This window comes from Castor canadensis, chromosome 4 (assembly GCF_047511655.1).
Source record: "Castor canadensis chromosome 4, mCasCan1.hap1v2, whole genome shotgun sequence".
NCBI lineage: Eukaryota > Metazoa > Chordata > Mammalia > Rodentia > Castoridae > Castor > Castor canadensis.
In genome coordinates this window covers 39,678,406-39,701,847 of record NC_133389.1, presented here as the reverse complement: position 1 = coordinate 39,701,847, position 23,442 = coordinate 39,678,406, and the positions used below count along the sequence as shown (strand labels likewise).

Here is a 23,442-nt window from a genome sequence, read left to right as displayed (position 1 = left end):
CTATAGACTGAAACCTCTGAAACCATGAACCTAAATAAATCTTTCCTCCTTTAAAACTGTTTTTTTTTTTAGGTATTTTGTCACAGCAACAGAAAGTTGACTAACATAGTATTCTTACAGCCCGCCAGGACAAAGGGACACACAATGAAGACCTCTATTTAGAACATCTAAAGGACAGCATCACCTACCATGTTGGCCTTTTCTTGTAACTTAGTCATTGTGTGATGTGTTAGGAATTAAGTGTTTCCAGTCTTACACCATTCAGGCAGCATTTTCAGCATCAACTAACCAGTTCAACCTAATACAGCTCACCAATTTCACCACAACTTTTAAGAATAAAAATATATTCTTTTTAAAATTTTTATTATGAAGAAATTCAAACACATACAAAAGTAGAACAGTATAACAAACTTCCATGTACTTAGCACTGTTTTAACAATAATTGACTCAGAGCCAATCTTGTTTCAACACTACTTCCATCTACTTCCTCTCCCCAATATCATCTGAAAACAAACTCCAGATATCATATCATTCCATCCATAAATATTTCAGTGTGTCTCTAAAGTATGACCCCTTCTTTAATATTACAATGTCATCACCACAACTAAAAGTATTCATAAGAACTCCTACCAAATATCAAAAATATACCAAATTTCCAATTGTCTCAAAAATATTTTAAGTTTTTTGTTTGAATCAAGATCCAAATAAGACCCACACTTCCCCTCTAGTAGGACATTATTGCAAATGGCACTAATTGCTTCATGCATTTTTTTTTTTTTGCTTCATGCATTCCTAACAGAACATCATTTGCAATCTTTCCCCAAAGTACGGTATCCTATTTGATGATGGGTCAAATTCTATACTGCATTGTTTTCCTTCCTTACCCTTTATTTTTACTAAGTTCAGTAAACACAGTCACAGATATAGCCACTGGAGATATTAAGTGTCTGATCTCGTCCCAAGAGCCATGGATTCAGAAAATAGATTTCTCACTGGAAATAACTTTTGGCCTTCTATCAGATGCCACATCAATTGCAAAATACATTGAAAGTCTAGATAGATGTGTGCTTTAAACTTGAGACTCCCTCACACATAAGGACTGCCCCTGCTCTGGAAAGCATATATCCAACACTGCAGGTTGTTCTAAAATATGTCTGGATTGCTCTCCTCTTCTTGGTGAAGACATGTATCAGATGTTAGGAAACAGATGAACTCCATCCAGTCAGAGCAGATTGGATCTCAGCATGGTATTCAGAAGAAAATCTGATTTCTAAAACCCAGCTAATTGGGCATTTTAAGTGCTGTATTTAACCTTTGGACCCTTGTGGCCAACGCCAGAATTGACCAGGTATCAGACACAAATCATTCACCACTAGACATGCCATGATGGGCAAAGTCAAAAGTTGTAGAAAGGCAGGGCTGAGGATGTGGCCCAAGTGGTAGAGAGCTTGCCTAGCAAATACAAAGCTGAGTTCAAACCCCAATACCAGCACAAAAGAAAAAGTTGAGGTGGAGTAGATTGCTGGAAAAAGCAGTGAGGAGGACACTGCAAACGTCCATGCAGGAGGTAGGGTGCTTTTGAAGTCAGGCTGGAGCAGCGCCAAGTAGAGAGGAGGGGGTAACATGAAAGATGTAAAAACAGATGCAATAACATTCACTTTCCTAGCTCCAGCGAGGGTGCCATGAAAAGGACTACTAACTACACATTGTGTGGTTTGCATATTCATTGTCCTCAAAGACTCATGCATTCGGAAATTGGTCCTCAATGTGGCAGGGTTGGGAGGTGGAACCCTTTAGAGGTGGGGCAAAACAGAAACTCTATAGGTCTTAAGACTATGCTCTCAGAAGGAGCTAAATGACCCCAGTCTCTCTGGCTTCCTGCCTTTTGGTAGGCTCTCTCCTCTTACAGTTGTTCCCTCCCTGATGTGGCACTGCCAAGAGGATTTACCAGAGCTGAGCCAATGTCAGTGTGGTGCCCTTGGATCTCCAGAGCTGTAGTCTTAATAAATGTCTTCTCTTTATAAACTTAGCCCTCCTCAGGTATTTCATTATAATAATGATAAAAGGACTAATACATGAGCAGACATTTGCACACATACATACTGTGTGTATGCAACTCAGGCTGGCCTTGAACTTGCTATGTGGTCCAAGTTGGCTATGAACTCTAGATCCTCTTGACTCAGGCTTCCTGGTGCTGGGTGCTGAAATTACAGGTGTGTACTACCATGCTGGCTTTATATGATTTTGTTCAACATATACATTTGTCAAAATTCATAACTCTATAACTCAAAATTAGTGAATTTTACTGTGCCCAAATTATATCATAATAATGCTATCAAAACAAACCCAAAAACTCTCTGGGTAGTTTTAGACACCCCAACCCTCCCCCTGGCAGGTGATTCCAGCCAAAGCTGGGAATCACCAGGCAACAGCATGGACAAGGGCTGTTTCAGCACCAGATTACCTGCTGGTTTCAAAGCCGATAGAACTCATTATTGGAAATAGTCACAGCTTGAAGCTTGGTTTGGCTCAGCTTAGACTTCTGGAGCTTGGGGTGCAAAATGACATGACCTTTGGAACTCACGAATCCCCAGCAAAAACAGGCCCATGAGGGAAGTGTGGCAGGGGAACTGCAAAGGGAGCCAGGTGCCCAGCCTCAGAGCTTGCACACTGCCTGTGGAAGGCAGTAGCTCTCGTATTTCTGGGTGCACCATAGTCACACTGGGATATATGTCAAGGGTAAAATCCTGAGCATAACTCCCTGAGGTCAGGTCTCAGGTGTGGCACAGGAGTTTCATTTCAGCAGGTTCCAGGTGGCTCTATAGAGGGTTCATGGAACACACACCTGGAAACTCTGATGCTTGTGGGATCAACAGTCTGCTGGTCCTCCCAAAAGGATACAGCACACTTGCCCCTGGAAAGTCTGAAAAGGCAGCATCCAGCATTTGTGGTGGGAGGGTCTTCATGGAAAAGAAGTGGACTTACCCCAAGTTCTCTCTGCATAATAGAAGGGGGGAACGAAGCAGGAAGGGCTGTTGGCTCACTCGCTCCTGTTTCTACTAAAAGGAAAGCTGGGGGTTTTCCTATGATGGCTGCCAGCAGGAAGTGCGCGGGCCACAGTAGGAACCAGGCAGCAGTTCAGGTCCTTCTGAGACATTCAATTTCACCAACAGAGCAGATCTCACAGCATCACTTGTTAAATGCAAATCCCCAGACTGTCCCAGGCCATCTACTGCATCAGACACTTGGGGAAGGCCTTTAATCTGCCACAACTCTGACTGATGTTCACTCAGGTTGAGAACCCTGGCACCAGAGGCTCAAATGCTTTGGTGACCATAAGCTTAGGAAAATTCCCTGCCTCTCATGTCCATGCTATCAGGTCCCTTGCTGTGGAGAGTGGGAAGTCACACAGCAGCACATAGCAGCCCTCCTGCTGCTATCACTAGTGACTGGGAAAGTGCTGAAGGCCTCTGGGGCTGCTGCACCTGGAGGAAGGAAACCAGGTTCTGGGTTATTTCCACCAGCTGCCAGGTTGCTCTCCCAGCAGATTCAGCTGTTTTTTCTTTCCTCTAAGTCTGGGGAGCATGGTGGGAAGGACTACCCCAAGAAATGGCATGTGGGTGCCTAATTCCTTGAAAGCAGAGGCAGCTCTGGCCCAGAAGCCCCAGGGCCTGGTCCCACTGTCCTCCCTACAAAAATGTGGATCTGGAGCTCAATGAGACCAGGGTTCATCTCCATGCTCCTTTTCCTGACCCAAAGAGATGCTGCCTTTCCTGGTAGGATGGGAAAGCAAACACCACCTTTCTAGAGCAGGCTGTATGAAGATAAGACTCCCTCTTTGACAGGTAGCTTCAGTGTTGGTTCCTATACTTCCAGAGACAAGGAGAGGCTGAGGCTTAGAGTAAGGCCTGGCTGGTGGGACTGTATGGGTCATTCAGCTCTTTCTTTTCCATTCCCAATTTTGGAACTCTTCCAAGCACTCAAATCCAAGAGAAAGACTAACATTCCCCAAAAGGGAGTCACTGGGATCAGGAATAATCCATATCCATTGTGGATTCACTTTAAATGTTAGACGAGAGTTCATGACTTGGAAACAAAATTCGGGACTTACTTGGGCTAAACTGACAGCACAATTTTATTGTGTTTTCTTGTCAAGCAATTTTACTTGAGGCAACAACTGAAGTATAATTTAATTCAACAGGAAATATCACACTAGAAGAGAAAACATAGGGGGGAAAAAAAAGCCCTTAAAATAAGCCAAACATTCTTTCCAAGGCACAGAACTGACATTTTCAGATTGACAGCAGAATGAGTTTGTTTCCGTGAAACAAAATCAGACTTTGGAGTCTGCTTTTGAAACAGTTCCTACTTCATGTCCATTTCTCAGGCTCAGGGAACGATGCTTGTGGCCTTCCTTAGAGCCAGATAGCCAGTGACAACATCTGATGGCAGCCTCCGAATATAGGAAAATTCTTCAATGCTGCTGAACCGTAGCTTGCTCTGGGGATCTGTGTAGTTGGCCTGGGTGAGAAACATGGAAGGACAAAGAGTTGTTGGGTGGTGGTATTTTAAGTTCAAGTTCTAATCCTTTTTTAATTTTACTCAAAGTGAAATATATCTTCATTATGCTTTACTGTCACCAAGAACACTAAATTGCTCACTTTGGCCAAGACTCATTAATTTTTTCAGACCTGAGAAACACTTCAGGGTACAGACTGGAGGAAGAATAATCATGCCAGAATCTAGACCCTTCTTGGTGCCTCAGGGGCTGTAAGCAGCAGGTCCAAGATTAAATTCACAATGGTCCTTCCTTCCTGCCTTCAAACTCCCACCTCCTTCTATCAAATGCCCCAGGGCTGTGTTCCTCAAGGTAAGAACTACACGGGACTGCACACCAGGTCCACACTCTCCTTGCTGTGTTCCATCTACCTTCTGTCCTCCTCTCCAGCTTTCTCCCCATCCCCCCACACTACTTCCACAGTACCCTGGGCTACTGTAGTGCTGCCCTGGCCAGCCACCCCCACCACTAGACGGGACTGCCATGCCATTCTACAACTGCAGCCAGGTCATCTTTGCAACTTGCAATTTTGATCATGTCCTTCCTCAGCATAAGTCTCTCTCAGAATAGCTCCTCTCTGTTACCAGGACAAAAGCCCAAGTCCTCAGTGTGACTCAGACCCCAGGCTTCTTTACTCCTCAGCCACATGTCCCCAGTCTGTGGTTCCAACCACCATGGTCTCTAAATCTGTCCTTCCTGCCATGCCCCACCCAACTCCATCTGGCCTACTGTGTTCAGTAATCACCTACTCATCCATCAGGACTCAGCCCCATAGCTACACCCTCAGGAGGTGAGGCCCCACCTTCTCTTTTCACAGCATCACAGCACACTCCCATGCAATGCTTTCACATACAGTTTCTACATGACTCTGATTAATGTCTAGGCTGTGAGGCTCTGAGGGGAGGGAATGTGCTCATTTGCTCATCATTGTAGACCACAGGGGCCTTCAGTCAGTGTTTGTACGACAACTGATGAATGCATAAAGGAATGATTAGATGACCTGGACCATCACAGAAAAAAGAACTTACTTCCCAGACATAGCAAAATACTCTTTTGGTCTATTTTATCCATGTGCAAGGTAGAGAAAATAATTTACCTATTATATACCTCAAAGTACATGGTTTCTATGGATTTTTGAAAAAGAAAACATGCACATGAATAATTTTAAGCACCTTTTAAAAATGATAAAAAATATCATTAAAGTCCAGACATATAATGTCCCAATACTCAAGTGAGGATTCTCTGCTCCACCACTGTCACCTGCGAGTGCACCAAGACTCGGTAATTCTGAGGTCTGATGAGGGAGAGGACTCAGGGAAGAGACCACAAGCCGCAGGGAACTGAGTCGTGGGTTTCTCATGCTCTAAAGTCTCAATCCTGCCACAAGGGACCCCCCTCAAGGATTCCTGTTGTGTGTCAGGAAGATGGAATTTATTCCTAAAAAGCTAAGACTAATTAAAGCTGCATATAAAATAAAACTTTGGTCCTTTGGCTTGATTTAGATATTGTCTTTCTGTACCACATTTCCTCTCATGACAGTAATAAAAGTGAAGGGCTAATATAAAAAACAGCGAGAAGTCTCCTGGGAGGGTCACGGCCATGTGGGATTTAGAGTGTCTACCTGATGGGGGTGGGGGTGGGAGGGAGTAGAGGCTGCCTCGTGGTTCTGAGCAGGGTGCATGTGGCATCTGGCTTGGACCACCTGGTCTCTGTACATGAACTAACCTCAGTCTGGCTCTGCCCACAGCTGCTTCACTCCCACCACCAAACTGCACCGAGCTGCCTGCTCAAGTTCAGACCTCTCTACCAAAAAGACTGCTGAATAAACAATGTAGACTACAGAGCTCTCATGGCACCAACAGAGGTCACCCACAAAAACTGGTGGTCCTGACCCAGGAACCAGCATCCAGCATTTTGAACAGGAGGGATAATGCCAAGTAACACCCCAGAGCTGAAGAAGTAAAGAACTTCATCTCTACAGTCCACCTGGCTCTGGACTCTGTCCCTTGAGCCTAGATGAAACAAACAAATAAACAGAGGCTGTCCTTCTGTACTGTGCAATCGGCAAACAGCTTTAGGTCCCCCTTGCTTCAGGGTGATAGGCAAATGGTGACAGGCAGTGGTCACAGCCCCCACCTCCAATCTCACCTAGAGCCACAACACTTTCAAAGCTCTATAGCTACACACAAGTGTGACCCAACATGCCTCCGTGCTATGCCCAAACACAGGAGACATAGACACATGTGGCTCTTTGGGGTTAGGTGAGTCAGTGTAAATATGAACTGAGCTTTTTAAATTTTGTAACTTTAAATTATACAAGTAAGAGATGAACATATTCTCTAGAAAAAAATTAAAACATTACAAATAAGATTGAAGCACCCTTTTATCACCATCTTCCACCCCAAAGTCCTTTGCCTTTTCCTGAGGCAACTAGTACTAGGTGGGCACCCTTCCAGACTTTTAAATTTTACACCCTTCCACACATTAAACACACCAGAGAAACTGCCCAGTATTTCTGGGTGTGAGTGTGTGGTGATTTTTAATGTAATAAACTAGACTGTTTATACTGCTTGCATCTTTCTGTCAACAATGTATCTTGGAACGTCATCCACGTTGTTGCATGTACATCCAGGCCAGAGAACAGCATGAAAATCCCCAGTGGCAGACTTTTATGTGTTTCTAGTATTTTGCTAGTGCACTTTCCTAAGTATTTCTGCATGAAGTTTCTGGTGCACCATATTTCTCTAGGGAGTTGCCTAGAAGGCAAATTTCTAGATCATAGACTTTTGCTTGTTTTTTTTTTGGTCTCAAGAGATAGTCTCAACTTGTCTTTCAAGGAAGCTCTATCAATGCATGATTCCCACCTCAAAACAGCAATATATGAGCATATCCACTTCCTTATGTTGGTGCTGAAACATATAAACAAATGTCTCAATTTCTTCCCTGTTTGATCAGCCTTTTACCTAATTACCAATGAGCTCCAATACCTACTTACAAGTCATCTGTAAGTCCTCTCCTTTCAACTGCCTACTCACACACGTTTTGCCAGTTCTTCTATGGGATTGCCCCTTAATGATTTGGTGGAGTTCTTTATATGCTTACAACTTCTTAATTCTTACCTTCAGTGGGGCAAGAGGTTTTAGGTAAGGTGTAACATGGAAATTCCTCTGCTGATGTCATAAAGAGACCAGGAATCATCCTCCTAATGAGTGAAAACCACTGTACCAGCATGAACTACCCAAAATGGTGAGGAGAAAGTTGACATTCCAAAGAATCAGCTTCTTCTAAGTGTGGCCATAAACCATGATTTCCAAAAGCTCAGAATGACACAGGGAGAGATTTCCATTTTGGCCATAACAGAATAACTGGGTGCCACACTAGTTTTCTTGCCATAAACAACTATCAAAATGGGTAAAATATATAAGGCAATTATTTTCAAGCAATAGACAAGCAGTAGCACAAGACTACAATGAGAAAGCAGAAAATCAAGATGAGACTCAGGAAGTTATCCTAATAGAAAGAATATGCTATTAGATTGCAAACTGGACATATGCAATGAAATTTAAAAAGTGGAAATAGACTAAATGAAGGTAAAAGAAAATTATTTTTTCTCACTTTTATTTCTCTAAAAGATAACTATCTGAAGCAAAAACTAGTAGCAATTTATTTTGCTTATAGCATAGTAAAAATAAACAATATGACAACAAAGAAATGGTGAGGAAATGGAAGACTGGAATTGGAAATATACTATCATTAAAAACCTTGCACTACACATGAATTGGTATAATATTTAAAAATAGACTCAGTTGCTCAAAAATATATATTGGAAATATAAGAGCAACCATTCAAAATTTTTAAAAAGAGGTATGAACTAGAAAATAAGTACAACTTAAAAATATTTAGTTAACCTAATCTTTCCATGAGGAAAACACAAGACAAATTTTAGTAATAAAGCATTCTACAAAGTACCTGACCAACACTTCTTAAAAGTGACAAAGTAAGCTGCGCGTGGAGGCACACACCTGTTATCCTAGCACTTGGGGGTTGGAAAAGGAGGACCACTTCAGCTCAGGAGTTTGACACCAGCCTGAGCAATATAGTAAGAGCCCATCTTAAAAAAAAAAAAAATTAAAAATTAAAAAAAGTGACAATGTTATCAAAGACAAGAAAAATTTGAGAAACTGCCACAGCCAAGAGCAGCCTAAGGAGACATGACAACTAGATACCATACAGTATTCCAGATGGGATTCTAGAACAGACAGAGGACATCAGTATAAATTATGGGCTTTTGCTAATAATAATAATATATAGTTCATTCACTATAACTAATATGCCATAGATGTTAATAAAAGGAGAAACTGTGTTTGGGGTATATGATAACTCTATAACTATGAGTTTAAAAAAATACAGTCTTAAAAAATGCTCACTTTGAGCTGGCAGAGTAGATCAAGTGAGAGGGTGCCTGCCTATCAAGCATGAAGTCCTGAGCTCAAAACAACAAAAACAACAACAATAAAATGGGTACTCTATAAAGAAAAGACACTTACTGAGCTCATGGTCTTGGAGGCTGGAAGGTGTAAACAGTATAGTGTCAACATCTTGGCCAGGGCTCCTTGGCTATATCGTAACATGGAAGAAAGAGAACTGGCAAGTGCAGAAAGAGCATGTGTGCAGCAAGGAATGGAAGCAAGAGACCAGGAAGGGGCCAGGCTCACTGCTCTTTTTCATAACAATTCTCTTTCATGGGAACCAATCCACTCCTAGGAGAGCTGACCCTCTCCCAAGAGACAGTACATAATCCATCCATGAGAGTGGAGCCCCAAGGACCTAATTATCTTCATTAGGCTCCCGTTAGAGGCTCTACCACCTCAACACCCCCATACTGGGGAACAAGGCATATACAAATCATACCACATAGCTATATGAATACAGACAATAGTGGACTTCAGAACAATGAAAATGATCAGGAATAAAGAGGAATATTGTCATCACAAAGGAGAAAATTCTATCTTTTTTAAAATTTTTATCTTTTTGCAGTACTGAGGATTGAACCCAGGGCCTTATGCATGCTACACAAGTGCTCTGCCACCTGAGTGCCTTTGTCTTTAGTTTGTTTTTGAGACAGGCCTGCCACACCTTTGCTCAAGCTGGCCTCAAACTCATGATCCTCCTGCTTCTGCCTCCTGAGTAGCTGGGATTACAGGGGTACAGCCAGGCCTGGCTTCCTTTGTAAAATGTATATAATTAATTTGGTCAGTTTGTTAGAGGCATTGGAGTCAGACATTTTCATTAAAATGTAAAGCATTTGAATGTGCATGTGAGTTTTAAAAGAGACATGCTCCACTACTTCTATAGTTATGAGAAAAAGCCCATCTTCTAAATTTACGAGATGAAAAAAATGATTAAGAAGGTGAGCTGAAAATATCCTTACAGGTTTCACACTTGCTCCATGTTCTGTGAATAAGGAGATTGGGCTCTCTTTTGATTCCTGGGCTTCAGCAACTTGCCCAATTCCCAGTCTTCAGCTCTGCTAGTGGATTCCAAACTGTGCTCCCCACACTACTTGAGCAGTCATTAGTGGAGGTAGGAAGGAAGACAGAGGACTCTGTGGTTCTACACAGAACCACAGCCCTTTTAGATATGTGGATTCTATAAAATATTTCACTTGGAAAAGGAGTCTGATGTTTAAAAATAAGTTTGAAAGACACTACCTTTATACAAGTGCCTCTGTAGAGATATGGAGATGCTTATTTTTTTTTTTTCTTTTTCAACAATGCTGGAAATCTAACCAAGGATCTCCAGCTTACTAGGCAGACACTCTACCACTGGCTCACCCTCCTCCCAGCCCTAAGTATTTCTTTAAAGTAGAACCAGTCATTTAAATATAGTATTTTAAAACTGTAGCTGTAAAAAAATAACAAGTTGCTTCTATCATGTTGTCTCACATAATTAATTAACAGAAGAAAGGAAGTGAACCATGTCTTCTGCTTTCTGCTCCAGTCCTCTCTTCAGCTGCCCACACGGACACTCCAGATAGCAGCATGAACACCTTGTTCACATCCATCACTTATTCACAGTAAAAAGTCTCCAGGTAGGACCATTAGTAGTTGATACTGAACACTGTTTTAGATAGACATTGCTGTGAAATCTTAAAGTTAATGTTATGATATAGAGAGATGCAACTGTACTCACAAGAAGACCCGAAACATCAGAATACTTCTTCGCTGGTTTAAAGGATGGAGGAGCATCAATACTGAAGTCTAGGGAAAAAAAGAAAAAGATGACTAAACTGGCCTTAAAACATTCTAATTCCTTTTCTTTTTTCCTAAAATAACATTTGATAATATTCTCAAATTTTTCTTGTGATTACATATCACAGAATTCTCTGGGGATTAACCAGAGAAGTAAGGGAGGAGTCTTAGCAACAGTGCAGTATGTCATAGACCAAGTGCAGGCTTGGATGTAGCCCTGCCCTGTCACCAGGGGCCATCTATTCCAGCAAAACTGCCAGGCTCATCTGCCCGCAAGCCATGCTCACAGTCTCAGGCTTCATGGGTTGACGGTGCTGAAATGTCACACGACCCACTAACTGGATCTGAGCATCCAGACTGCTGTGTGTCCACACCCAGATGACTGAATGAGCTGACTTGTCACTCACTGAGTCATCCCCAGGAAAGAACACAGCAGGACAGGAGGAAGAAGGATGTTTGAGCCTGTATTTTCCACTGAAGTTGAACAGAACATCTATTGGGGTTTTACATAGATCTGGATACACTGAAGCAGAAGTAATTTACTCTGAAAAACACTCAGAAAGCAAAAAAATGGCCTTTAAGCTGGTTGTTGGAAACCCTCCCTCCTAAATCTGGCTTCATACTTGGGCTACCTTGTTCTTGAAAACAAAATTTAAGAGTAGACTGTTCAATGAGAAGTTTGTCTAACAGAAACATCATTATTACCATCTTTGGACCTATTTCTCCATACCAAAAATGTTAACAATACACTAAAAACCACATGCCTGTGACAACACAAACAAACAGACTCAACACAGACACAGTTAAGAGGAAATATACACATGATATTCCTGGACTGATGCCACTATAAAATTCTCAAGCTAAAAACAGTTTCCTACAGTAATGCAAACATAATCAAATAACGAAGGTTTCTTATAAGGAAGTTTTGAGCCTGAGCATTATAAGCACATAGAAGGCTCTAGACAGCTCACAGTTAGGATCGTTCAGTTGCCACGGCAATGCCCTTTCAGCAGCGAGAATTTGTTTCAGGTTCTTCCAGGTTCTGTTCTTCTTGCCAGCTACTGCGCCACCATGGCCAGAATGCTCAAATTAAAAGCATGGATTAGAAGAAACAAAAATCAATTGACTACCATTTGAGAATCTGACATTTATGCTTAATCGTAACTGTTATGTACCCCCCATTCTATCAGCAATAATTCGTACTGCTGAGATCTTTTTAAACAGTATTTCACTATACCCTTTAATCTTTGTTTAAAAACCATGATTTTGCGTTGTCAAAACCCATGAGTTTGCTAATGATAGAATAGAAATAAAAGGCTGCTTTTTTACACACACATAAAAAAGCAAATCCTTTTTGGGGTTTAACTTTGTAGATTTCACTTGTGACCTCACTGCTTTAAAATAAATTTTCTCCAAAGTTACATTTACCCTCATGTCTGCATCTCTAAACTCCCTTCTGGGGATGAGTCTCTCTGCCTTGCAAATGAGCCAGTGATCCTGGAAAACTGAGTAAGCCTCAATTATGGCATGGCAAACATTCATGAAATCTTTTTTTCTTTTTTTGTCCTATGAAGATTATAAAATAAAAAAGAAAGTACTACCAAAATGTTTGTAGTCACTAGTCATACTGTATTCCCAAAACTCTTTCATAAAAACTGAAGTTTTAAAGCTGCAATGTGAATCACCATGGTTGATTATGTCCCTCAAGAATGAAAGGGAAAGTATCCTATTCTACTTATAGCTTAGATTAATGAGAAGAAACTAATGAGGAGCACCCTTCTTTCAGTTAAATATTTCCAGCCTTTCTAAAACTTATGTTAAGACCAATAAAAGGGGGAAGGGAGAGTCACTGTGGAAATGACCCACCTGCAAACTTTTACCCTTCTATAAATTCCACAAAGGACACCAAAGTCCTCTGGGACTGACACACTGGGGCATCAACAGGAAGGGCCATTTTTCTCCTGCCCCTCTCTCCTCAACAGCCCCCCAAGAGCCAACGGGAGAGATGGTGATTCGACTGAGGGACAAGGGGACCTCAGTGCAGGCCCAACACAACCAGAGGCTAAGGTGTGGCTATCAGGTTTTTATTTCTATTGTACCTTAGATGCTTACCACAAAGTTGGGGTCCTTAAATGGCAAAGTTTTGGCAGCTTTTTCCATAGGTGCTGTGCTAAACTCAGATGACACCATTTTATTCTCACTCATGGCTTCCACACTAACACCCTTAAAACAGAGTAAGAGGAGTAGTATAAGGTCAGTTTCTTCTAGCTAGGTTCCCCACTTCTGCTCTCAACAAGACAGACATTCAAGGGGATACAGAGCGCCCAAAGCTGCAGCAGGCAGCCTGCCCCACAGGATGGGAAGCACCTGCTGTGTATTTGGAGGTCACAGGATAGACAGGCAGAACACTCAGTTGCCATGTTTCCTGGTCCCTTTGTAACAAGTTCAGAGATGGCTGTCCTATTCAAGTTGGCTCATTTCATTCTAACAACTGGTATAAAGGAGGTGCTGCCAGTCATGGTGGCACAAGCTGGTAATACACAAGGCAAAGCACATGAGGCAGGAGGGTCACAAGTCCAAGACCAGCCACAGCTACACTAAAGGAGGTAATAATATCACCACTTCACAGAAAAAAAAACTGAGGATCAGGGGGATGGGTTCAAGGCCATACACTGACCAACCTTTGGATTCAAACCCTGGTCAGGCCAGTTCTAAAGCCCCACCATTTCCCTGACACCACACAGTCACTACTCCTGCTGATCTTGTCAACTCTGTCTTAAAGTACTAAGTACCTGGTCAGTCACAGAAGCCAGGCTGGAGCCGGTATGCATAAGGGGCACAACAGGACACAGGCATTCTGAGGAAGGAAAATGGAAAGGAAGCTGGAGGGCCATGGGTCAGCTGGCTGCAGTCAGAGCGCCCCAACAATCAAGCTAACATGCTTGAAAACAAAACACATTGAAGCTAACAATCACAAAGAAGAAACAATGTAAAATGAAAATTAATTTCTCATTTATAATGTAATTCCAATTTTCCTATACTGCAATAAACTTTTTAGAAAACAGCTACAATTCTAAGCAATATGTTTTGGGAGTCTGTCATGTTTTCACTAGTGTAATCCAAATCCCTGTCAAGATACAGAACACTTCCATTACTCCAGAAAGTTCTCCTGCTCCTTCCTGATCAATACCTTCCAGCCCAGGGGTAAGCACACTGATCTCCGCCAGTCACTTTAAGTACAGCTCCATGTAAATGGAGTCTGACAGCATACATGCTTGTGTCTGGCTTCTTTAGCTCAGCATAAAGGGGTGTGTGTTGTTTGTTTAGTGGTACTGGGGTTTGAACTCAAGGCCTTTCACTTGCTAGGCAGGTGTTCTGCCACTTGAGTCACTCCCCCAAGTCCTTTTTGCTGTAGTTGTTTTTCACTTTTGCCCAGGGCCAGACTCAAACCACAATCCCCTTATCTGCATCCCACACAACTGAGATTATAAGCATACACCATCACATCCAACTATTTTGAGACAGGGTCTCACTGTTTACCCAGACTGGCCTCAAACTGAAATTGTCTTATCTCTGCCTCCCGAGTGGCTGGGATGGATTATAGACATGAGCCACTGTGCCTAGTCTAGTGTAAAGTTTTTGAGATGTACCCATGTTGTTGTTTCATCATATTTTCCTACTTTTAAGCAGAGTAGAATCTCATAAGGATGTACTCCAGTCTAGGAGCCCTGTCCTCTGTTAGCACAAGCTCCTCTATCTGGACAACCCCTCCCTTCATCCTTCCTCAATCCACAGCCTTCCCCAGCTGTCATTACGTAAAAAATCTTTGGCTGTAGGAAATTCATACTGAAATAGACCTTTGAAGCAGTGTTCTAGGAACAAAGGAGAAAGCACAGGTTGCTGACCAGGGGACTGGCAGAGCTGGTATAAGGAGACCTGCCAGTATCAGAAGAAAAGAGGCCATTCTCCCAAGGAATCTAACTATTCCTAAAGGTGCCCCGTAAGACCTCAGCAGGGAAAAGTCAATGTCCCTACATGGTCAAGAGGCCAAGCCTACTGGCTGGCCTAAATTGAGAGAGAGAGAGAGAAAGAGAGAGACAGAGAGAGAGAGAAATGACCCTAAGAGATACCCAGTGGGCACCATGTCAGAAGAAAGAAACAAGGACAGCTAGAGATAGTTCAAGGCATAATCCAGGGAAAACAGGCAGAGTATGAAAGAGATTTCTTGGGGTCAAATATACTTCAAGTTTCAACTTTATTGTTTGAGCTTTTCATAAAAATATGACTATTGATATAATACTGTTTCCATCTGAGAGAAAACAAACTCAACTGCTAAAGAAGCAAAGAGGAGATTCTAAAGAGAAACAAAGAAATTCCAGCCCAAAGGCTTCCAACAATGATGTCAGAACCATCCAGAGAGTGCCCAGCTCATCCTCCAGAACCATCCAAATGGTGCCCAAAGCCTCATTCTCCAGAACCATCCACACAGCATGTCCTGAGACCTGCACCCCTCCTCCAGAACTATCCAGAGAATGCCCCACTCCCTAGGTTCCATCCTCTGGGAGTGTGATTTGCTTTTTCCTGCACCCCAGAAATGCTCCAGATTGTTTCCCTCCCTTCCTGTTTATTGCTCTTCCCTGATTCCCAGTAATGAAGTCCAAAGGTGCTGAGGGCAGGTGAAAAGGAAGGCATACAGGGATTCTTTTGACATAGGCTTTTTGTCCCAAGGCCTCAGGGAGCCATGCCTCACTGGGCTTCAGACAGACAGAGCTTCCCCACCCCAGAGGCCACTACTAAAAACAGTTATGGCACTAAATCAGCATGGACAATCTGCAAGTTCTGCCAGGAGAGAGGTCGTGCCATCAGACAGCATATCTGCTGACACTAATGCAGAGCAGTGGCATGAAGACAGGCTACAAGGCAGCCGCTGCAGGCAGCAAGCTGCAGAAGAGTCAAGAGGGAGTGAATGTGATGTGCTGAAGCATGGGGCTTTGAAATGTCCCATCCTGCTAGAGGCTCACTTTTTCCTCTGCTCTTCCCTTTCAGCAGGCCAGGGTCTGACTGTGAGTCAAGCTAAAGAAGGGGGAGAAAGGAAGCCAGCAGGACATGAACTGAGTTGCATCAATCCAGATGGGCTCCTGGCTCTCACACAGTGGAGAATTCTTGCCTCTGTAATCAGATGAATCCCCCCAGGAGGCCAGAATTGGCTTTCTGCTGGTCTTTCCTCCTCAGCTCCTTTCCCATCGCCCTATTACTCCACCCTCAATGCTCCCTTACCCTCACCTTCAGTCATGCTGAGACTAAAGTGTCTACTAAGAACAGGATGGGAGGGAGAGACCTTTAGTCACAGGGAAGATCAAGTCTATGAGGCTTAGATGTAACTAAATAAAACCTTGGATGATGTATAGTTTCCATATTACCAAAGCACTATTAACACTAAGAGACTTTATGAGATGAAATGACCTGTCCCAAGACATGAACACCCTAAGGAGGGGAGGAGAGAAAAGGGAAAGGGAGAGAGAGAAGTAACACCGAGTACTTAGGGCTGTCCCCTATGCAGCACTAAAAGAGCTGATTAAGTTCCAAAGAAGAAACCAAGCCTGCTATAACACACTGGAGTCAGCCAGGCCTAGGGTCTCAGTCCAGCACTTCCAACTGCACAGCCTAAATAAATGGTTTTGACTTTCCAGACAGCATCCTGCATGACTCCCGCTCAAACTTCAGGATAACTTGGGCCTCCTGTCTGTGGTTACAATGAAAGGAGACAAATGTCTTTTATCTTACCACTGAAAAACCAAATACCAAGTATATCTATCTAATAGTATTCTAGATTAAAAAAGGGTTGACTTGGATCTAAAACTGCAGGGTTACTATAGGGTTACTTAAAATAGCCAAAAGATAAGACCTAACCTAAATATTCAATAAAGTTAGTTCATTAGAGCACTTAATTCCTTAGAACATAATGAGTCAATTAGTCATAAAAGTCTGTAAGACTTTTTAAAGTCTACTTCAGAAGGCTATCAAAACAAAGAAATGGTCACAAATAATGCTAAATGAAAAACAGAGTGCACAATGTCATATGCCAAATATCAAATGAAAACTACATGGAAAGACTAGTGTAATTTAAGATTATCATGGTTTTTTTTTTTAAGTTGGGTAGAATGATTGCTTTTAAAATGAATACATACAATCAGTCCAGATTCTCTGGCTGCCTCCAATTACAGAAAATTCTATCCCGTCTCTGTGCCTTTTGTCATCTGCATTCTGCATTAGCCATTTAAAGAAGTAGCTACTGGCTCTTGACTTCAGACGCTTTGCTAACTGCTTACTCACCATGGTTCTAAAGTCTATTAAGTAACAACAAATCCACACGCCAATTATGTTTCTGAGAACATTGTAACAACTATGCTGGAGGTGGCTCAAGTGGTAGAGAGCCTGCCTTGTAGGCTGGAGGCTGTGAGTTCAAACCCCACTACCACTAAAGAAGAAAAATAGAAAAAGAAAGAAAGAGAGAGAGAGAGAGAACGGTTAAAAAAGAATTTGTACTCTGGACAGCCTGCCTGGGTTTGAGGCTTGAATCTGTGACTTATTAGCTGTGTGACCTTGGGCAAGTTACTTATCCTCTCAATGGCGCTAGTCTTTGTGTTTGTAAAATGAAATGCGAACAATAACTCAGAGAATAGTGTTTTGAGGATTAAATGAAATAATACTCAGAAAGAACCTAGCACGTGCCTAGCACAGGGTAAATGTTCGTTTACCATCATTTCTTTCACTTTATCCCATTGTCTGCTCCCCAACCCTCCAACTTAACATTAATCCTTTCCGAAGTGTCACGACCAGAATACATGGAAGTTCGCACTTTTGTAACATTATTAATAAAAACTACATTGGCTACACTGAAAATACAAATAAATCCAAACACAGAATTGGAATTCTAAGACAATTCATAGAACTCAGCAAGCATAAACACTTAGTAATTTCTGCCGAAAGCAAAGATCCATCTTGATGAAATAAAACTATTGGTTTTTAAAGGCATGAACCCTTGCCTTTGCCTTTTTTTCAGTACTGGGGTTTGAACTCAGGGCCTTAAGTTTGCCAGGCAGGCATTCTACTACTTGAGCCATTCCTCCAACCTTTTTTTTGTGTTGGGTATTTTTGAGATAGGGTTTCAATTTTGTTGTCTGGGTTGGACTCGAACCTCAATCCTCCAGAGCACTGCCTCTTGAGTAGCTAGGATTACAGGCTTGAGCCACCAGCACCTGGCAAATAAAAGTATTTTTGTACTAATAAACTATCTAATACTACTCCCTAAGATTGATATAAAGGATATTTCTATAAATAGTTTGCTCAAAATGCATTCAGATCAAAAATATTCCATGCAACTCCTGAGGACCTGTAAGGATTTAAATTTCTAAACAGCCTTAAATTTCAACTATGCACACAATTTTACTTTAGGAACCAGATGCACTTTTCTAAAAAGTAAAACTCACCCACCTTAAAATCCATGGCATCAAGCTATTTTCAACAATCTCTAAAAGCACTCTATTGTCTTATGTAAATATCCTTTGTAAAATTTTAAATCCTATGAAAGTTTTATATACTTTACCTTTCATTAAGAAACAAAATAGCTGCAATTATTGAAGTAAGGAAATTTAGGTGCTGAAAGACTTGTAAAATCCCTTCTAACTCAAGTAATAACATCATTTACTTAAAAACACTAACTTCACTGCTGTTGATATCTTGGATAAGTTGAGTTGACCTTACACAGGCACAGATTGGAGCCAACTTGGGAGCACAGCTTGGGACACCTTCCCTATTCAAACCATCACCCTTCCAAGTTAACCTCAAATCCCTCCATCTTTCACCCCTCCTTTTCTAACTGCCATCACTAGCACTGAGTTCTCATCTTTCCCTGTCCGGTCACAGTAAGGAACCAATGTGAGAGTATACCTACCATCAGCCTTGGCTCAAGGTTAGAAACTACTCTGTCTCCCCAGCTGTCTCATAGGTATGATGGGTAGAACACTACACCTGCCAATTATTCACACAAACACTAACCTAGGTACTGCAGTAAAGGAGGTTTGCAGATGTGATTAAGGTTTCAAATCAGCTGATCTTAAATAAAGGTGACTGTGCAAGTAAGCCTGCCTTAATCCATAAATCCTTTAAATCCAGAGGTCAGAGATAAAAGAAGCCAGAGATTACCTGAAGCATGAGAGGAACTGGACAGAGGGAGAGACTCTCCATAGCTGGGTGGCAGATGGAAGAAAGCACAAGGCGAGGAATGTGAGCAATGGCTGACTGCCAGGACAGAGGTGGGACCCACAGACCCACCACTTCAGAAGAACTGAATTCTGCCAGTAATCTAAGGAACCTGAATGCAAGTTTCTCCCCAGAGCCTTGAGACAAGAACTCGACCCAGACAACATTTTGATTTCAGCTTTGGTTCACAGAGCATAGCCAGTCATGTTATGCCATAATTCTGACCTACAGAATTATGAGCTATTAAACAGTTATTATTTAAGCCACTGGGTTTGTGATAATTTATAAAAGCAAAAATAGAAAACAAATACAATGTACGGCTGTTATTCTCTCTTCCTGGGAGATTTTGGGGAAAAAGGAGACAAGCTCTAATTCTTTGAAATGTATTCAGCACACTGCTGGGGACATAACAGAATACAATACCATAAGTTCTTGCTGATTGAACTGAACTGAAATGGAAGAAAAAGGATGAGCAAGGAACAAAGATGAGGGTCGCCTCAGGCAGCTCTCAGTGGAGGACTGTGCTAATGGCTGCATATGCTCTGCGTCAGGGAACTAGGAGGAAAGGATAGGGCAGGACAAAAATCTAAGAGTCCGTTATTAGACCCAGGAGCTTTTCCTTCCTCGGATGCTGAGTGTGGGAGTAGAATAACTGGTTAGTACAGCTCTTTAAACTCCAGCTGAGAAAAGGAGAGCCAAGACAAAAGAATTCACTATCAGCCAAACTGGGCACAGGTGGCTCATGCCTATAATCCTAGCTACTCAGGAGGCAGAGATCAGGAGGACAGAAGTTCTAAGCCAACCCCTGGCAAATAGTTTGAGACACTATCTCGAAAATACCCAACACAAAAAAATAGGGCTGGCGGGATGGCTCAAAGTAGTAGAGTGACTGCCTAGCAAGCATGAGGCCCTGAGTTCAAACCCTAGCACTAGCAAAGGAAAAAAAAAAAAAAAAAAAGAATTCACTATGCCAGGAAACATCCCACTTTTTCCAGCCTCTCCTAAGGGGGCTGGTAAAATGGAGAAGATGCTCAGAGAACATCTAGACAGCCCTTCTCCTCAGTGTGAGTCCTGAGGGCAACATAGTTGAGATTTTTATCACATTGTGTTATTGGAAATTTCCAGCATCCTGAAGTCATTTGGCAACTGTCTGAAGCTTACTATGGTGGGAGTTGACCAACACTATTGTGGGGGGTCAAAACAATCACCCCTCCCATAATGTACTGACCACATTCTTTGGTCTTGGCATCACTGAATATCAAAACACATTATGGTTATAGTAGGACAGAGTACTCACAATATAGCTGACAAAGGCTTCAAATCAAGAGTACATATGGGGGGCTGGCAGAGTGGCTGAGGCAATAAGAGCACCTGCAGCTCAAAGCCCAGTGCTGCCAAAAAAAAAAGAGTACATATGGAACGCCTACACATCAATAATTTAAAAAAAAAATACAAAGTAGAAGAAAAATCAGGCAGTTTACGAAAATATTGTAATGACCAATAGCACATGAAAAAAGCAGTTGCTATTAGTCGTCAGAGACACATTAAACTAAAGAAGAGTTCCACTACCTGTTCAATAGAATGGCTAAATTTTAAGTAACGCATAATGCTAAGTATGAAGATATAGAACAACTGGAATTCTCATACTTTACTGGTGAGAAAGAAAAATTGTGCAACTACTATAGGAAATACCATTTAAGTTTCTTAGTTAAATGTGCCTACCTTCTGATCCAGTAATTACACTATTACCTGAGAAATAAAAGCAAAGCTCCACAAAAAGACTTGTAGAAGTGTTCAGAGCAGCTGATGCATAAAAGTCAAAAGCTGTAAACAGCTCAAATGTTGATCCACACCTGTAATTCCACCCCTCTGGAGGCTGAAGCAGGAGCTCAAGTTCAAAGTCAGCCTGGACTACATAGGGAGACTCTTTTAAAAAAAAATAAAAGCAGGGCTGGCAGAGTGGCTCAACTGGTACAGTGCCTGCCTAGCAAGTGCAAGGCCCTGAGTTCAAACCCCAGTACCATTAAAAAAGCAAAACATTGTTTTGCAAAGGAACCCAGAGCACAAAAGAATGTGTTCTGTATGATCCCATTTATATTACATTTGAAACAAAGCTAATTTAGCTAAAATAGCAGAATAATGGTTACCACTCAATAGGAGGGAAGAGAGTAATGCCAGAAAAGGGTCACCAGAGAATTTTCTGGAATTCTCAGATATGCTATCTTATCTGAACAGTAGCCATGGGTGTATACATATAAAATTATTTATTTGTACTGCCAATATTTGTGGGCTAGGCATGGTGGCTCATGTCTGTAATCCCACCTACCAGGGAGGCAAAGATCCAGAGAATCATGGTTCAAGGCCAGCCTGGGCAAAATCTAGCAAAACCCCATCTGAACAAAAATGAGCCAGTTTCTGTAATCCCAGCAACTCGGGAGGCAGGAGGTAGAAGGATCACAATCTGAGGCTGGCCCTAAGGGAAAACTCAAAATATAACTAAAAAAATAAAAATAAAAATAAAGATGTGTACTTTACTGTACGCAAAAGAAAAAAAAAGTTCTAAAGGGATGGGAGAACATGCCACATCACACGCTGAGGAGCACAAACACTCCATCTCTGCTCTTACTGAGAAGAGAGAAAACACTTACCAGAGAAAACACTAAATCCAATCAAGCCACTGCGCTAAAAATTCTTTGCTAAAATAGCAGAGCACAGATCGCAGAGATGCCCTAAAGTCTGTACTCAGTGCTTTGGTCATTGTCTTATTTAACTCCCTTAACAATCTCAAGGGGGTAAGACAGACCAATCCCAATTTAAGATGGAAAAACTGAGGGTCAAAAAATCACCATAAGGAATAACGGAGTGGCTAAGTGAGGCTCTGAGTTCAAACCCCAGAACCACCACCACCACCCAAAAAAAAAAGGGTAAGGGAACCCATACGTGTCATGCACTTGTAGTCACTCCATGTAGGAAAATGGGCGCTTTGCACCTCGGACACCCAGTGAACGCAGGATGAAGGGAGATCCGCTAACTTCTGAGTGACAGAGAGAAGTCCTGCGCCTTCGCTGTAAATGCTACCTGGGAGGGAAGAGGTGGTCCGCCCACTGAATCAATAGTAACCTCCCACCTCGCCTTCTTGCTTCGCAATAGAACGCGGGTGACTCTCTAACCACAGCCCATACATCCAAACTAAGAAGCAAAAACCCTCATTTACCCCAAGGACCAACCAGCGTCCTCCCCAGCGCGCACTAACTCGCACACGCCCGCCCGGCTCTGCGCACGCGTCTTGGCACAGCCCAGACCCACGCATGCGCACTCTCCCTTGCCGGTCCCGTGCACTCGCAGAGACGCCGGGAGGGCGGAAGCGTACCTGTGCAAATCCAGAGGCGGATAGCTTTTTCTTCTTACTGGCGCCATAGGCCCCTCCGCTACTGCCATTGTGGGAAGGGCTGCCTGGCCTCTTCTTGCTGTTTCGGGATATCGCCGGAGTGGAAGTGGTGGCCACAATTGGAATTTGAGCCGCCATCCTACTCGGAGGCTTCCTCCTGCCCCTCCCCCCCTTCCCAGAGCGGACCTCGGCACTTCCGGCTTGCGGTTACTTCCGCCCTGACGCTTGAAAACCCGGCCTGGATTTACGCACGAAGGCTTCGCTGACTTCTTTCGGTTGAATGTAAAGGGCGGAGCTCGGAGACATCTGTTCCTTCGAATGGTGTCAGCTGGGCGGTGCCCTGCTGCCTAGGCCTTGGGGCACGTGCCTGGAAATCCCCAGTGAACATCTCCTGATCTTTTTAATAACTACTTCTTTAAAAATTAATAATCGTGTTGACTTTTCTCACGTTAGGTCAAAAGATTGGTCACTTTTGATGTCTGTAAGAATAAAGGTGTTCATTATCAGAGGACTAGACAGATGGTCACGATATTAGCATCTCTTTGGTGGCCGCCTTCCCACGCAGAAGTTTGTAGCTCCCAATGGACTGGAAGTACAGGGTGTATCTTAACCTTTTAGGGGTTGAAGGCCACTTTGAGCATAGAAATAATGCTACCCTTATTCACTTGCCTCACCAAATAGATACCGACAGACACAATTTTACATACATATTTCAGGGAGGTTGCAGATCTGCTACCTATTTATGAACCTCGGTGTCCCACCCCTTGTTCTTTGCCTCATTATTACCGTATTCTTCAGAACCTTTATGACATAAACTAAATGGTTTCTAATTGGGTATGTCTTTTTGAGTATGCTAGAATGTAGTTTCTGTAAGGTGAGGTGAGGTTCTGTCATGTTCATTTATCATGAACGAATGAACTCTCTGATGACTCGTTGGAAGCTAAAGTGACATATATAAATCTGGATATTTAAAAGAAACAGGC

General features: G+C 42.5%; 1 protein-coding gene across 6 annotated transcripts; it reads right to left on the bottom strand.

Annotated features, from left to right (window-relative positions):
* Positions 1-725: 725 nt before the first annotated feature.
* Ino80c (INO80 complex subunit C) lies at positions 726-22,652 on the bottom strand. 6 transcript variants are annotated; one of them, XM_074070001.1, is made up of 6 exons: positions 22,442-22,579; positions 13,602-13,666; positions 12,922-13,032; positions 11,781-11,892; positions 10,751-10,818; positions 726-4,521 (listed from the first exon to the last, which is right to left on the bottom strand). In XM_074070001.1, exons 2-6 carry the CDS (start codon positions 13,638-13,640, stop codon positions 4,390-4,392), a joined length of 462 nt encoding a protein of 153 aa, XP_073926102.1. In that variant the 5' UTR covers positions 13,641-13,666; positions 22,442-22,579; the 3' UTR covers positions 726-4,389. The 6 variants fall into 6 exon arrangements, with proteins under 6 accessions (XP_073926102.1, XP_073926103.1, XP_073926101.1 ...); XM_074070002.1 differs by lacking the exon at positions 22,442-22,579 and adding an exon at positions 22,286-22,359; XM_074070000.1 differs by lacking the exon at positions 22,442-22,579 and adding an exon at positions 22,012-22,033.
* Between the last annotated feature and the right edge of the window lie 790 nt (positions 22,653-23,442).

Coding starts and splice junctions, on each gene's coding strand:
- Ino80c (XM_020158795.2), bottom strand. CDS start 22,597: ATGGCGGCTCAAATTCCAATTGTGGCCACCACTTCCACTCCGGCGATA. Junction 13,033..22,441: donor CCGCCTCTGGATTTGCACAG/GTACGCTTCCGC, acceptor CTCTGTTTTAAG/GGTGTTAGTGTGGAAGCCAT. Junction 10,819..11,780: donor GCAACTGAACGATCCTAACT/GTGAGCTGTCTA, acceptor TTTTTTCCCTAG/ACTTCAGTATTGATGCTCCT.